This window comes from Pristis pectinata, chromosome 26 (assembly GCF_009764475.1).
Source record: "Pristis pectinata isolate sPriPec2 chromosome 26, sPriPec2.1.pri, whole genome shotgun sequence".
NCBI lineage: Eukaryota > Metazoa > Chordata > Chondrichthyes > Rhinopristiformes > Pristidae > Pristis > Pristis pectinata.
In genome coordinates, this window is record NC_067430.1 from 17,711,562 (window position 1) to 17,728,417 (window position 16,856).

Genomic DNA, 16,856 nt, shown 5'->3' on the forward strand with positions numbered 1-16,856 from the left:
TGTGAAATAGTGCTCTGGGATTGTGAGCAAACGGAGTTCGAACAGGAAGTCCTGAGACATAGAGTCCTGGTTTAATGTCTAAACTGGAAAATAGTGGATTCAGCCCTCCAGCATTCCCTCAATACTGCACTGAGATTATTCAGCTGGATTTTAGGGTTTGAATTGATGTAGTGGAAGTTTGATGTGGGTATATTACAAGTTTCAATCAGTTGAAGTCATAAACCCTTGGAGTATAGCAGGAAAGCATTTGCCCCACCAGGTTTATGCCAGTCTGAAAGGTTACCCTTTAACCTTGAATGTCGAAAAATTATGTATTTTTAATTCAGTCGAGGATGCTGAAATGACATTTTCAAGCAGCGCAGATGCCATGTGCGCGCTGCGCTCTCCCTGTGGATGCTCCGCTGGCTGGTAAACTATACATTCTGCTCTCCCACATGTGACATGCAGACTTCCCAACTCCGTGCCTTTTCACAACCTGTAGTCCTAATTGTTCATGGATTATGGAAATTTGTGGATGTTGTTTAGTGTGATGTTGCATTTTAACTCTTGCACCTACTTACCAGCACAACATGCCTTTGGAGACAGCTGTAAGTGTGCAGGCATCAGATTTTGCCTTATGGTTTATGCAGTTGATGAGCAGATGATTGTGCAATCAATCCCTCCACAGTCCTACTCTTGGCAAAGTACAGTGAGTAGTTCACAAGTACTCTCATCATCCAAGACTCCTGTCCAAAGAGAACCTGGACGTATATTGTAATGATCAAGGAGGCCGGGATCCCAGTGCAAACATAGTTAAGATTATAACTTGAAAATAAACATAAGGGTGAGAGTCCAGTATCAACAATGTATGCAGTCAACTCTGGTGCCAAGTTACAGGATTACAGTTTAGTTTACAATTACAGGCCGTGGTTTAACCTACAGTTGTGGTCTGTGGTTTATCCTAATTGCAGGGCTAACAAAATACCTATTCCTCACCTATGGAATATGCAGAGACTGATCTCATGCTCTTTAGCTGTTTGTGAATTTTTTTTCATATCTTTTGACTTGTTGTACAGTGTCAAACCGTACTCCAAATTTACACTGATTTCCCCTTAATATCCTAATCATGGTCCTACATTCACCTCTTCATTCTTTAAAATGTTGCTTCCCCATACTGTCAGTTTCTTGCCATATTCTGTGTTGTGATCTTAAAAACATGCAGAGCTTCTCCCCTTTGTTTTTGCTTCCAATAATCCATGGGATTTTAAAACCCAAGACTGTTGGTTGCTAATGCCATTAGCTGAAGATTGCTCTTTGTTTCCTGTACTTTTTTAATCTTTGGTGTTGCTCTGTATATTGGGTCTTAGTTTCTCAAAAATTTTAAAATAATTGGTGACATTTCCAAAAGTTAAAAAAACCAATGTTTTCTTATTAATTTATCTCATCTCTATCTCAGCAGTGAAGTGTTTGAATTGTGATCACTGTTTTAATATAGATTAACTCTGCTTGCAGTTTGGGTAAAGGAAGGTTCTTTGAATGGAGTTGAAAGATTCTGGAACTGACAGCTCTGAACAGCGAGTTCCTGTATTAAAGGTGGCAGTGGCTGGTGGGTAGGTCTGTATAAGAAGAACAAAACTCTCCGAAGCTTGTCACTGAACAGAGTTGAAGTCTAGATCTGCCACATGGGGCTGAACTGGCAGAAAACTCGTGGGCTTGAAGAAAGCACAGTGAGCAAATGTATTCATACTAACTTAAAAGTGAGACACCGAGGGAAAATTAATATAGAGTCATGCTCCAAAGCATCATTGCTTGTCTGTGTGTGCACATGTTTGATGTGCATGTGACTATTGGGGGTGTGCCTCTTTATACATATTTGGATTACTTTCCTCTTGTGTGTAGACATGAGAGTGTGGGTTGAAGTGAGGGCATACCTACTCTATGTGCATAGGCGCACTATGCGCTTTGCTGTAGTTAGCAGCTATGCCATCCACCTGCAGTAACGAGAATGAAGTGTTTATTTTGAAATTTACTTCTCTAGTGCATTCCATAAAGCATTAGGAAAGATCATAAATATCGTCTGAGCTCTTCCCTGTTTAGCTGAACGGAACTGAACGTTCCAATTGTATTGCTATAGTGTGGGTCAAGTTAGTTGATAGTAGCTTTTGGACGTCAGTTCCTGTTCCTGCTATGTCCAGCCACACGTACTGGACAATGAATGTGTGGACAGGATTGGATTTGGTTGTGATGCCAATTATGGTCAAATGGTCTGAGATACTAAAAGGCATGAGGCACCTGTGGTTTCTGTCAGCCTGATTCAGACTTTCGGCTGAGTACATTTGTGTGGAAATACACCCAACTAAGTTGGGTCAGCAATATTTGGAGCTTTGCCCCAGTGATAATTCAGCCACCTAAAGCATGTATTGCAAATGAGTTGTGAAAGCATGGGTGGGATAGCTGACACAGAAACACACAAACACAGATACATGAGTGGCAATGAGCCTCTCGCCTTGTTCAGTATGTTACTACCTTCTATTTAACTGATACCATGATGCTACTTTTGGTCTGTGTTTCTCTTTCTCTCAATAACACCATATAAAATATTTTAATATTCCATTATGGTGATTGTATAAGTGTACGTTCTTGTCTATCTCATCTTTCTTATGTTCTCATTGCTAAAAGCATTAGAAGACATCTTAACATTCCATCACAATGATTGTCTATGCCTCACTATCGTTTTAATTCTCTCTCCTCCTCACCTTCAGTGTCACTCTGTTATTCGTAATGTCCACATACATCTTTAATGCAGGTTGATCTTTGCTTTTAAAAATAAGAAATAAGAAGAGCAGGAGTAGGCAATTTGGCCCTTCAGGCTTGTTAGGCTATTTATCAAGGTCATGACTGATCTTCTAATTCAATACCGTTTTCCTACCTTATTCCAACAATAGAATCAATATTACAAATGAATAATTATACTGACTCCACTTTTCGTTTTCCACTAGCACAATATGCCCTACTGGGCATTTCCCACAGCTCAGTATTTCACAGCATTTACATATCACTGTGTTTGTATTTTTTTTACTCTCCCTAACTGCTGTCATTAACCTTTTGACCAGATAGCTTCACCAACAGTTTATCATCATGGCAACCCTGGCTTCACCTAACCAGAAGTATTCCCTTGTCCTTTTCACCCTCCCATCCTCTCTACAACATAAAAGTAACTTGTTTTCTCACTTTTCCAGTTCTATCTAAGGGTCTTTGATCTAAAATGATATCTCTGTTTCTTTTCCCCACACATACTACCTGACCTGCTGTTTGATTCTAGCATTTTCTGCTTTTGTTTGAGATTTGCAACATCTACAGTTTTTTTTTTGATTTCCATATGCTCTAACCTTGTTGACCAACCTCTGTTTGGGACCTTAATGAATACCTTCACAATCCAAATGCTCCATTTCCACTGGTTGTCCCTTATCTATTCTATGAATCACATCCTCAAAAAAAACTCCAGTAGATAAATCAAACCTGTTTTCCTTCCATAAATTCATCATACTTTTTCAATCCTATTATTCTTTACATGATATTCCATTATAACGGCCTTTGTTATAGTCGCTGGGCAACACAGTCCACCTGGATGACTTTGGCCGAAGGGCCTGTTTCCATGCTCTATGGCCCTATAGATTCCAGCATTTTATCTGCACTAGGCTTTAGGCTAACAGGTCAATTGCTTCTCTGTCCCTCTTTTTTTTAAATAGGGGGGTTACATTTGCCACCTAATTCACAGGAACAATTCCAAAATCAACAGAATTTTGGAAGACACTAGCTAGATTGTTCATAATCTACATCCCAGAGTTTTGAAAGAGTTAATCAGCTTCTTGAGGTTTATCTGCTTTTGATTTCACTAACTCCACCAGTAGTATTGTTTGATTAATACTTATTTTCTTGGTTTTCTCATTCTCACTGGACCTTTGGTTCTCTGGTATTTCTTTGAGTTTTTTTGTGTCTTTTTCCTTGAATTCTCCTGCCAGTTCCTTTATTCCTCGGTATAATTTCACCTGTCTTTCTAAGGGACTCACATTTACCCTCCATTGCCTTTTTCTCTTTATACACCTATAGAAGCTCTCTCAATCTGTTTTATATTTCTTGCTAGTTTGTTTATCTGGTCTTTATCAATTTCTTAGTCCTCTGCTGGGTTCTAAATTGCCTCCATCATTTAGCCTGCTACTATTTCAGGCCTCTTCCTTGGAGTTAATACTATCTTTAATTTCTCCTATCAGCCATGGGTGGACTGGATTTCCTGCTGGAATTTTTCCATTTAACAGAATATATTTTTCTGCAAATTATGCATTATTTCTTTGAGTCTCCTTTCTTCTTTATCCACCATCTGTGGCCTTAAACCATTTTTTCTTACTTAATGTTTGTTTCTAATCCTGGTTAACAGATTGTGCTAGACCCTGGAGCCACCCACTTCTGGCAGTCATTCTACAAAGGCAGACACAGAGGATTCAGGGTAGTTGGTAAAGTCCCAGGATCACAAACAATTAAACACGGTGAAATGTTTATTCACAGGAAGAAAGGGGAATTGGTGGAAATTGACCATCCAAAAGAGAATCAACTTTTGAGATGGGTTACTGGGATAGAATCTGGAAATGAACAGCTTAAATCAAGTCAAGTAAAATGAGATGTGCTTTAGAGAGAGATGGCTTTTAGGGACAAGAACACTACCAAAGGATTAACAGCTGAAAGAGTGGAGGCAAAAAAAAATACATTGGTGAGCACTCGATTTGTATCTGCTTTGAAGGGCTATAGACTGAGAAGTGGATATGAGATTATCTAAATAGTTCAATTTTTGGGCAGCGAGGAAAAGCAAGGCAGCTGAAAGCAAGGCCAACAATGGAGCCATTAAAATAGGGTATGCGCAAGAGGCCGGAACTGGTGGAAGTTTCACTTTCACTCAGGCTGAAGGAGGACACAGAGATTGAGTTGCGAGGGTGAGTTAGGACTGAGCAGCATGGTGCATTGTTCTGGTTTTCTGATTTTTGGCAGTGAGTTCCTGGTGTGTCTCTCCATCTCTACAAAGCATATTTTTATTTTTATTCTTTCGCTGTAGATGACTGAATGTTCTTGGTGTTATCAGATGAGAGACTGACTGCAACAAGCCCCCTCAGTTCTGCAGTCTGACAGATGAATACTGTGGTGAAATGCAGGGCGAGGATCTGAGGAATGTGAGAGGAGCCAGGTGAGACTATTTAATCAGAGCTGCTATTCTGCTCTCACAATGCGCTCCACCAATTCCATTCTCACCCCTCTTAGCGCTGTTGCGACAAGCAAATACATAAAATTAATGAGGATTTTAACCCTTTACTGGATGTTTCCTGATAGTTTACTGCTGTCTGCTTTGAAAGTGCTTGATATTAATTTACCCAGTGTCCAATTTGTTCAGTTTATATTGCAGCACAGATGCACCCAGAGGTGGCAGATTGGTATTTAGTCACAGGGTTATGGATCTGTATTACTACGTGATGAGGTGCTGAGTGAGTGTCATTATTATCGTTATAAATAGTACTTGAGGACCAGAGGAAGGTATGCAGATGTTGTGGTGCTGGAGTCTGTGCAAAAAATGTGAAATGGAATTCAATGTCTGTAATTACACTTTGCAAAAAGCTGGAGGATGAAAAAAATGGAAATATTGGGAGGTTCATGTTCACAAGATATGAAAAGCAGCCCCTTGAATGGATAAGGCCAAGGTATAAAAGACAGGGTGTAACTGTGAGCCTATAAAAGACTTGGTTGATGGAGACAGCTTCTGAGTTGTTTTGGCTTCAGCATAAAGGACTTTTGTTGAGGCTACTGGGAGAGAATAGCACAGATTCATGATCTTTCTTGGTATGAGGAAGTACAAGTGCAAAGAAAGATTTGGAAAATAGAGCAGCTTCATGAGAACAGGGAGATTAAGGTGTAATGTGATGATGGCATTTAAAATGAATGATAGTTGCCTTGACTAAGGCTTGAAGAGTAGGTTGGGTGAGGAAAATTTGGTACAGTGCCTTCAGGGTCTTGGGATGCAGAGGGAGTGGGGAAAACAAAGTAGTTTTGAAACAGCATTTCAGAAGAGAAAGAAAACCAATAGGAATAGTGGATCTAAAACTAGAGGTTCAACCTCTGTTGGCTGGGATTGATGTTCTTCAGGGAGCAATTTAAAGAAAGAATGAAAACATCTTGTTTTTGGGATGGGGGTGTTGTGTTGGAATGTTTTGCCTTAGTTAGGAATTCTGTATAATGTGGAGACCTGGCACGTGGTTTGGTCACTGGAAGTCCAGTGAGATTAGCTATGTTAAAATTGCACGCAGATTGTGTTTCTTCATGAATCCCATCTTTTTTTTAAGCATATCTGTTGGCATCTGTTATTCTTGAAAAGTGAAGGAGAAAGTGTGTGAACAGAGAGACACAAATGAATGCTGTTGCTGGAATCACTTCATTTCTGCTTAGCACTCTGTAAGGGTGGGTTTTTAAGGAGTGTATGTTGTTTCTGGTTAATTGTGTTGCTCAACTCTCGATGATATCGCTGACTGTGGAATTTGAAGTGACCGTAAACTGGAAATACCATCTCATCCTAATTAACAGCTCATTTAAAATAAATAAGCAAGTCACTTTCCCAGCAAGTGTTTAATTAAATGGAGTTAACTGAGTACAGTGGAATAGCACTGAATATCCTGCTTAATTATCAACTGATTACACCTTTATAAAAGGCAATGAACTACTGTTAGCAAGAAAGCACAGCATAATGTCCTGCTGTTGGCAAGTCACTCTTTGAGAAGAGCCAGCTTTAAAGGGTCCTTGAGATCTTCTTGCAGCAACCCTTCCATTGATGCTGATGTTTTGGGGCCAGATTGATGGAGATAATAGAGTGGATTAGGCAGTGTTCAGTCCAGCAGTCATTGATGCCTGTCATGGCGTGGTTGATGTGACATCTTTGCAGTCCCTTGCTCAAACAGTGATGTAACCTAACAGGTGCCAGTACGTGGACCAAGTTGTTGCCATGTCATCTTGTGTTTGTCTTTCTGACGAACCAGGGTATTTGTTATGACAATTCTGTGCTCCAAGCATTTTGTCAAGAGAAGGACCCCATTGGAATTGGCCTTTCCTACTGCTTGTTTGCTGATCCTGCCTTGCCAGAGGGTTGTGTCCCTTCCCACCCTGATACTGAAGTCACTCAGAAGGATCAGTTTGTCTTCCTGTGGGATAAGAACCGGGGTGTTTTCATGGTAGGAGTAGAAGTCGTTTTTGGCCTTTTCTGGAGCTTCAAGGATTGAGTGATGTGCACTGGCTACCATAGCATTTTCATTCTGTGTTAGAATGAGCCAAAGGATTATAAGACACTAATTCCTGAGGGGAAATTGTTGAGGTGCGGGACTACTTGTTTTTGATGGTGAAGCTTGCTCATTGAAAATGGCGTACCATTCTAGTTCACTCCTGCAAAGGAAGGTGTGCGTACTGCCTTGTTCTTTAAACTGGCCTTCTCTTGCTGACATGTCTCACTTTGTACAGCAAAGTATCTGAGTTCACAGGCTATGATAGTGAACATGAACAGGGTATACATTATGATGAGTCTGTGCTCCAACCATTTTGTCAAGAGAAGAACCCCACTGGAGTTGGCCTTTCCTAATCCTTGTCTGCTGTTCAGGTCTGTCACTATTAGGATTGTCCTTGACAGTCCTGATATTCCAGTTCCCAAACTTCATATTGTGGAGTGGAAGTTGTCTGTGCATGGTTTTCGTTGTGGTAATTGTTACACATCAAATATCTCACCGACTTCATGTAACAAGATCTTGAAGGGGCCAAAGAAGACTAGAGACCAGGGTCATGGCCTAAACTACTGCTAACTGAAGGAAAATATTCAAAGTTTCTCACCATATTAAACCATTGGATTAATGCAGCTGATTCAGGCAATAATCATCATATTGGAGAGACAGCTACACAAAATTGTGAATATGGATCAGGCACAAGGTAGTCACTTGATTACTTGTATCTTTTTACATAAAATTCTACTAGATATGTAAAAAGTAAGTGTCTGGCTAAAATTAATGCAAGTCACTTTCAGAATGAGACAGGAAACATTTGAGAATAAGGAAATTAAATAAATATTTTACCTCTGTCATCATGGCAGGCAACACAGAAATATTCCCAGAGATGGTGGAGACTTACAGGACTTGAGTGACTTTGCAACCAGAAATGGCAGACATACGGAGAGCTATTGTAAGGGTTTTAAAAAATTTATGGGTAAAAATGGCAGTCGCAAATGTGGTGAGAGTTACAGGTGCTGTTGGATGCAGCAGGCTTTATAATGTTTTGTTTCTGTGACTGTTCTCTACAACAAACTTCATTTCAACTTCTGAACAGAGCATGCCCCCCCACCCCCCCCCCCCCCCACACTAACTTGGATGTTCGTTCACTCAAAAGATTGTCTTATTTGACCTATTGCTGAGATGGGCCTCCACATAGTTAGACACGTGCACCTTTCTTCTTCTGGCTTGATAGCCTCTGGCTGTTTCATTACAACAGCTGCCTCCAATGTGCAAGTTGTTTGAAGTGTTGACCAGTGCATTGGTGACTGCAGTGCACCCTGCAGGAATCATCTCTAAGGGAGTGACTGTGCATCCTTTACTTGCTCTATAATTAGTGGTTTATTGTTGATATAGTACAACTTCAGGATTTTGGAGATAAAAGGGAAAATTTGCTCAAGGCTAGTCATCTGTGAGTACAGTTGTCAACTTTTGATATCACCACCAGTTTTAGAGGAATCTGAATACACTTGTGTAAAAACTAATGTAGTGTGACAGGGTGAAGAGGGAGGTGAGGTATCTCTTCAGATTTCAGTCATTAATCATCTGTGTCTCATGGTGGTGTCATGAAAATACCTGCGCTTAATCATTGACTGATCTGTTGGGATAAATTATTATTACTTGTGGTGAGTGATTTTAAAAAATGAATTAGGATTATTCGTGTGAGTAGAATTAATTGTAGTTTTAAATGCAGTGTTAAACAATAATAAAATACCAATAATCTTGAAAGGTAGAATGCACAATACATGACCTTTACAATCTCTAATGTTGTAACTTAAAATTCTCATCATGCTTAAATCACTCTCGGGTCTTGTCCCTGCATATCTTCATAACCTCCTCAAGTACGACAACCCTCAGATCTCTGTGTTTCTCCAACTTCTGCCTCTTCCTTTGCCTCACCAGTGGCAACTATGTGGCTCATAATCAAAGAGGTTAGTTACACATTGCTAAGCTAATACACAAAGAATTTTTTAGAATGAGATACGACAGGGGCAGTGGAAGGAACAGCAAGAAGCAAGGGGAGACCCGCAAGGAGTCTAGGTTTGACCACTCCTTGCTCTCCTTATACCTTGGGTGTTGTTGACTGATACTGAGTCAATTTAAGGGTGATTCAACCCCATGTTAGAATCACATCCAAATGCAACTGCAGGCCCATTTTTGAACTGGTTACCACCAGTCCCAATGCCATGGGAATTGACCCAAACCTACCGCTAATCAGCGCCAGTGTCCAGGGAGCTGAGTGCACTTGAGTTTTGCACAAAGGCCATATTCAGGTGTCTGATCCAAACTCTTTATCTCAGTCAAGCCTTGACTGTTTCTTTCCCTTCCTCTACACATTTCTCCTCCATTGCCCTTATTCTGCCCTCCTCCCCCCTTGCTTCTCCTGACTGAATTCCTTGATCTCTCCAGACTGACCCCACAATCTTTTTTTTACAAGAGCCCTCATTATGGTACATCTGCTGCCTTTGTCAACACATCCCCAACCTGATCTTATCTTTGCCAAGTGTTCACGTGCAGGCCGTCCAGCAGAAATCTCCAGGTGATCAGTGGGTCAGGCAGCATTTGAGACCCTGTATCAAGACTGGGGTGAGCTGAGATGTCAATCCTGATGCAGGGTCTCAACCTGAAATGTCGACCATACCTCTGCCTCCACAGATGCTGCCTGACCTCCTGAGTTCCTCCAGCAGTTTGGTTTTTGCTCTAGAATACAGCATCTGCAGTCTCTTGTGTCTCCATCATTGTTTTCTCCAGTATTATAGACCAAGGTAAGTAGAATGATGCCATTTAACGTGTATTAAACTGTTGCTGAATGAGTTTGGTGTTTGATATGGGTTTCCCGTTTCAGGAAGTAAAATGACACCTAGGTAGAGACAGATCCTGATTTCAGAATATAATTACTTCCCTGAGATGATGCTTGTTCATCGGTGGGTCCTATATCAGTTCATTACGAATTGATGTTCTATTACGAATATGGTATTTGAGTGAATGAGGCACGAGGGCAACACACATTTTACATTCCCAGTGAATCTTGAAAACCCCTGGCCATGACGTTTCAAAGTGGAAAAGGAGCTTTCAGGATGACACCAAGATCCTCAAGCCCATGAGATAGGAGCACATGATGCCACCTCACAAACTTTAAAGCACCTTTCGCCCCATTTGCGGTAGAGTCTGCGGGTTTTGCATTAGCTTTGTCAGCCATCTCAACACCCATAGAACTAGGGTCCTCAATCCTGAGGGACTGGCAAAGATGAACAAATGGAGATGTTGGCTGGAGTATATGGAACATTTGTCAACCCTTATTTATTGTAAACATACTGAGAAATATGGCCCCCTATACTCAGACAGTGTTGGGCCGAATGGTCTGTTTCCACGCTGTATTAATCTATGACTCTATATCTTTTGTGTGAATGGAGAATTGAGGGGAAATTGATCTTGGGTAGTAATGTAATATAAATTAGGGTGACAAAATTCAGTCAAGTGCTTTATAGCCATCAATTTTTTTTCTCACAGATTAAACTGGTACCCAAGATCAATTCCAAGGAGGCAATGGGACTGAATGAAAATTAATATTGTACTGGTGGCATTGTATTATGTTATTGGACTAGCAATCCAGAGGTTTGGACTGATGTTCCAGAATTAGAGACTAATCCTACTACAGCACCTGGGGCATTTCAGTTCCAAAATAAAAAGCTAATATCAGCAATGATGACCCTGTGACTCCCACTAGTTCACAAAACAAAAATCAGCTATCTCCTAATGTCCTCTTGGAGAGAAAGTCTACTGTCCTTACCAGTGTCAGATCCGGTTATTTTCGAATCCACAGGTTCTTTCAGGAGTCCAGGAATGAGTTGAAAACAACTTTGTGCTTCAAAGTTTTATTGGAAAGTTTAAAACAAAGAAACAGTCACAGAGTACATGGCACTAGCTTTGATGAGCCGAGACAAAGGGAACAAAAGATGAGCTCAGGCCAGGGGAGACGAGCAAGAGAGTGATTAACAAAAAAAGTGACACCTTTTATACCTGAGATAAGAGAGGCTCCTTAGCTAACAATAGTCCAATCAGGAAACCTATTAGATATTTTTGGCAAAACCAACCAATGAAAAAACCACATATTCACCTGATGGACGAACCAATAAGCTAGAAAGCAGCCATTCCTTGTGCAGCCACTGGAGGTGTATTAAACACTATACACGTTTAAAAAAAACTAATTAAAACAGTCGAATCCAACACAGGTTGGCCCATTTGTGACCTCATTCCCAGAGCAATGTGGTTGATATTTAACTGCCCTCTGAAATGGTCTGGTACATCATTTGATTCAAGTGTAATTCAGATTAGGATTTAAACCTTGACCTTGCAAGTGTCACCCACAACCTGAGAAGAACTAATGAAAAGTCAAACTTGAAATCCAAGGGAATTACTAATATAAAATATGATGTTTGTCTACTTGGATTTAGAGGATTGTTTTTCTCTCCCTGTGAATAGTACAACATGCTGTCATGTGAGGAATGTGACAGGAGGTGTTTTGGTGTGAAATGTTTTAAAATGCAAGAAGAAAATTTTAAGATCTAGCAATTGAAATTCAGGTAGAGACTGGATACCAATGACATTCTGGCATAAAAGGATATTTAAAAGAGAAAGAATGCTTGGTGAGAGATTAAGTGAAGGGTTTCTTCCTTTGTAAAAGGGCAGCTAATTGCAATGAAGCAGCTGTCTGACAAATATGAAAAGATTTATCCTGGAATGGTGGATCTGATGAACTGCAACAGAATTGTCAACTCTGCTTAATCTTGTATACAGCGATAGGTGGAGAGGGAGGATGCTTAGGTGAGCACCCAAAATAATTTTATGGGATGTCATTCTGCTTTGTTTTTCATCTTTTCTCTGTTACAGCCACATCGCAAAGAGTACTTTGTTGACTGGGTAGTGCTTTGTGGCATTGTGAGGCACAATACAAATGTATGTCTTTTTATTCCTGACTGAACATATTGAACATGGATGCCTACCAGATGGCCTCAGTATTCACGGATCAGAAAGGGGAAAAGTCCTCATAGGTTGCTCTGCAAAACTGTACTATGTAGAAATTGGTTAAAGAGAAATGACTGGATTGCTGGTGATTAAGAATCTTGAGTTACAAAGAGAGATTGGTAAAGTGGGATTGTTTTTTCTGGAACAAAGGAGGCTGAGGGGTGAACCTATAGAGGTATTATCAGGGGTGTAGATAAGGTGGATGGTCAAAGTCTTTTTTCCCAGGTTAGGAGAGTCTAAAACTAGAGGACCTGGGTTTAAGGTGAGAGGGGAAATATTTAAAGGGGACCTGAGGGACACATTTTTCACACAGGGTGGTGAGTATATGGAAACAGCTGCCAGAGGCAGAAACAATTATAATGTTTAAAAGACATTTGGACAATTAAATAGATAGGAAAGGTTTAGAGGAATGTGGGACAAGCTCAGGAAGGCACTGGTTGGCAGGGATGAGTTGGGCCAAAGGGCCTGTTCCCATGCTATATAACTCTGACTGTAGGTTTGGACTAGAGTGTAATAGCTTACAAGTTGAATAGTTTGCCTGTCTTCACCATATAGGCTCACGGAGCAAGCCGTACTGTCAGTGAGAAACAGCACCTTCAGGGGGAACAAGGAACCCAAATTCCAGCAAGGATCAGTACAGAGGAATGGTGAGTGAGGGAATTGAAAGGAATAATTTACAACTTAGAATGTGCTAGTTGATTAAATATAAAATATCAGGCTGTAGCAGAGAAGGGGTTAAACCTAAGGCTGGACAGCCCAATACCTGCCGATACAAGACAGTGCCTCATTCTTTGATAGAATTTATTCAGCACTTTTTCATAATAGCAGGATGCCTAAGGCAGGCACTGATGGGCTATGAGAAAGAGGGAGAGAGAGAAATGATTTGCATAAACTGTTGCTATTGGATTCTCGTCAGATGATGCATCTGCCCTTCTGCCTGAAGAATAGGAGATCTCTGCCAGTAGCTTAATCTCATTGTGTCACAGGTACAGGAGCTGCCGATGCAATCAGTTATATGAAAGTCTGATGTGTAGAAATTGGCATGCTTACCTCTCGCCCTGCTTTCTGGGAAGTTAGCCTGCTTTACAGTAAGTGATGTTTGATATATATACACAGCAGACAGAGCAGGCTAGACTCAGTCATTGGGAATGTGTTTCATTTGCTGTTCCAGTGAAGCGTTTCTTTTATTAGTGACTATAATATCTGGGTATTCACATCAGCAGGCAGTTTGCTGCCAGGCTGAGTACTTGTGCCCAGCAGGTCCATATTGCTTTCACTTCTGCCTTGCTAATCAGGCAGATATTATACAAATTAGTGTCTTAAAGTGGAATCAATTGTCCCAACGGAACTCACATTAAGGTTTCCAGGAATAGCTCAAGTCTGACTCTTCCTGAACAGTGTTTGTTTGCAGCATTTTAAATGTCCCTGAGATTGGGGATAGTGTGTTAAGAGTTAATACCCTGCAGTATGTCTACAGATGTAGGAGCTTTATTTCAAATAAATTACTTGGTAACCGATTAAAAATCTGTAGATGAGGTTCTGACTGGTGATGTCAACTTCTCCTGCCTCAAACATTATCTTTAGTTAAGGTTATACGGGTTGAATCATTTAAGCTGTATACAATTGATCGCTATTATCCTGTAACTGAACCAACAGATTATTTTATTTTGATGATGCAGCATTGCTAAGTATTCTCTGCAAAACAACAATCTGAGGGATAAAGCAGCAGGAGAAAAGCAGGCGCATAGCAGAATGGGATAAAAGGTTCTGTATTGTAAAGAAATAGAGGTTACCACAAATCCAACCAACTAGTAGTCAGCATTCCCAGAATATCTGGGATCAGATTGTCCAGTATCAGCTATTGTAAGTATCCCAGCCTTGTTATCTATCTGTAGTGTTTTACCTGAAGAACTTAATATAAAGCTGCAGTAGTTAGGTCCTGTCAGCTGTAGTAAGATAAAAAAAATAATTGACAATCGCATCCAGTAATTCTCTTCAGTAAAGAGCAGTCTAGTCTCTTTCCTGGAGGTGCGGTTATTTAAGTCCTTTTAATAACAAACCTGGATGTTTGCAAGCATTGCAATGGTAAGACTTGCAGATGTCCTTACCTGTGAGAAGCTGGGGCATTGGTAGGAGTTGTGGGGAGTAATGGCACCTGGCCTATAATTACTTTGATGTCTCCACACACACTGCTCAACTAATGTTGAGGCTGCTTTCTGAAATGATGCCATTCTGTTTTCAGCTCCCATCTATCCTTGTGGACCACGTAGAGAGTACGCTGCTAGATCTGTTACAAAGGACTCAGTACTACACCATGTGCAGTGATTAAATATGCCATGCAGAACAGCAAAGTTCCATTAACTTAAGAAAATAAGAAATATAAATTGGAGTAGGCTTTTCACCCCCTCATTGCTGCTCAACCTTTCAATAAGATAATCTTTACCTCAGTGCCACTTTTTTATTTCTGTCAGCCCCTATCTGTGCTAAGCTATGTAAACTCAGCCAGAGCAACAGACTTGATGTTGCAGTTGATTCTAGAGCTCATGGATTTAATTCTTCCTCGTGATCACAGACTGCAAGCATGGAATCTTTTTACGAAAATCTTGGTTTGCTGTGCGGCAGAGTCTGACGTAATGTTGGAAAGGAATATTAATGGTTGTATGTTTAAATAATGTTGTCACTTTCCTACAGGTTGTGTCAGCCACCATTCAAGAGCCAGCAACAGTGCAAAGAGTGATACCAAAGGGAATCTGTGGAAGGAGTGGTGGATTTACCACTGTGTTCTTGGGGCTTCCTTGGATCTGTTGAGCCTTCTACTGTAGTAAACATTTTTGCCCTACCCCTGTGGGATTACAGCTGACATTTCTGCAGAAATCACACAGCATTTGGAACAGGTCAATTACTGTAGATCGTGTATGCACTCAACACTGAATGTGTAGTGGACATCAGCAATGGTTTCATCAGGGCTTTGGCAGTGCTTTGGAAGGAACAGGCAGAGAACAGAGTCTACACGGTGCCCGGCTCAGTCGAATCAAGGCCTCCAGTCTACACATTTCCTCCTGAGACCACTGCAGCCAGTGAGATGCTATCCTGAAGCACCACCCCGTGTTTATCAGTGTGGGTATAAACTAGCTGAAGAAATGTGGCATTTGCCCTTGTACTCTTCAAATGGGATTCTGCCTAAAGTGTACAACAACAAACTAATCTGGTGCCCATGGCCACCACTTGGCACATGGCATCACTATTTGTGCTCATCACATAGCAGGTTCTAATCAGTTCATGGCTATTGGTATGTTTGCAGACCCAGGGGTGTTCTTGCAGCAATTTAAAAGGAGGCCAGTTGGCCCACTGGTCTGTAGCAACCCTTAGGAAAGCAATCACATTGATCCCATCCTCCCTCCCCTTATTTTCCAGTACTCCCAACAACTTAATCTCTCTTACACTTGGCCATTCACTCCCCTTGGATTCTTTTTGCCATTAACTAACCTACACCAAGAGGTGATATACACTGGCCAGTTAACTTACCAGCACACCTTTGGGACCCCATCCCACCACTAAATTATCTGTTTTTTGCAGCCTGGCTTGAGTTCCACATATCTTGTTCCCCTCTTTGATTTCCTGCAGGCACTAATTCAAAATGGAGCTTCACAGGCTCAGCCAACCTGCATCTTGCCTCACACATTCCATGACCAATCCTCATTTGCCAATTTTTGGAGTGGAGTGTTGTCAGGCTATTGAATAATGGGGATCATCATGGCCAGGCAGGATCCTCTTATCCCACAAGCTTTTTCCATTGGCTCACAATCAGGCACAGAAATCTAGACTGATTTGACTCCCTCCCTAACCAGGAATTCTGAGATAGGTTTGAAATCCTGATATCAGCAAATTCTGTTTAACCTGGGAATGGAACCCAGATCTTGTGGTCGGCCTGTATCAGCTAGAGAGTACAATATGAAAAGGTTGAGACATCAGAAAGCCAGTTAACCATGAAAACCTACCTTTAGTGAATGGTAATGTCCTTTCTTTCATAAATGAGATGTGGTATTAGTGCAGCAGATGCTGAATGATCAGCTTAAATGAGGTGGAAGCACTGTGTTGTGCATGTTAGTGAAGAAGCAGAAATGAGTGCAAGACCCTCGGGGGGTGGCTGTAGCAAATGATTCGCTTACAGTTCAATTTCACCTGCAGTTTGGAAATTGCTGTGGACAGTTATTGAGAAATTGGTTTCCAAAACTACTTGAATGTGAGCACAATTGACAAGCTGATTATGTGTTAGGAAGGGAATCTTTTTATATGGGTTTCTACAGCTGTCTGTCTTGCTAGTGATTTGTCTCACTGATAACTGAAACAGACCCTTTGCAGTCCTGGAGTCATTTGTGACCTTGCAGTGAACTCAGACCACAAATCCCTGTCATCACTTAGATGTACAACTTCTGCCTCCATAACATGCCCTGTCTCTGCCCTATCACAGCTCATCTGCAAATGGAACCCTCATCCATGCCTTTCCTGCCTCCA

General features: G+C 41.0%; 1 protein-coding gene across 4 annotated transcripts in view; it reads left to right on the plus strand.

Annotated features, from left to right (window-relative positions):
- The window catches only part of LOC127583280 (segment polarity protein dishevelled homolog DVL-1-like), a 121,319-nt gene that overhangs the window by 62,330 nt on the left and 42,133 nt on the right, over positions 1–16,856 (plus strand). The window contains exons 1-2 of one of the 4 annotated variants that reach the window (XM_052039068.1): positions 13,242–13,327; positions 15,033–15,458. The exons of 2 other annotated variants lie outside the window; for them this stretch is intronic. In XM_052039068.1, the coding sequence (XP_051895028.1) occupies positions 15,293–15,458 (166 nt within the window). In that variant the 5' untranslated portion in view covers positions 13,242–13,327; positions 15,033–15,292. One more of the 4 variants, XM_052039066.1, reaches the window with a different exon arrangement.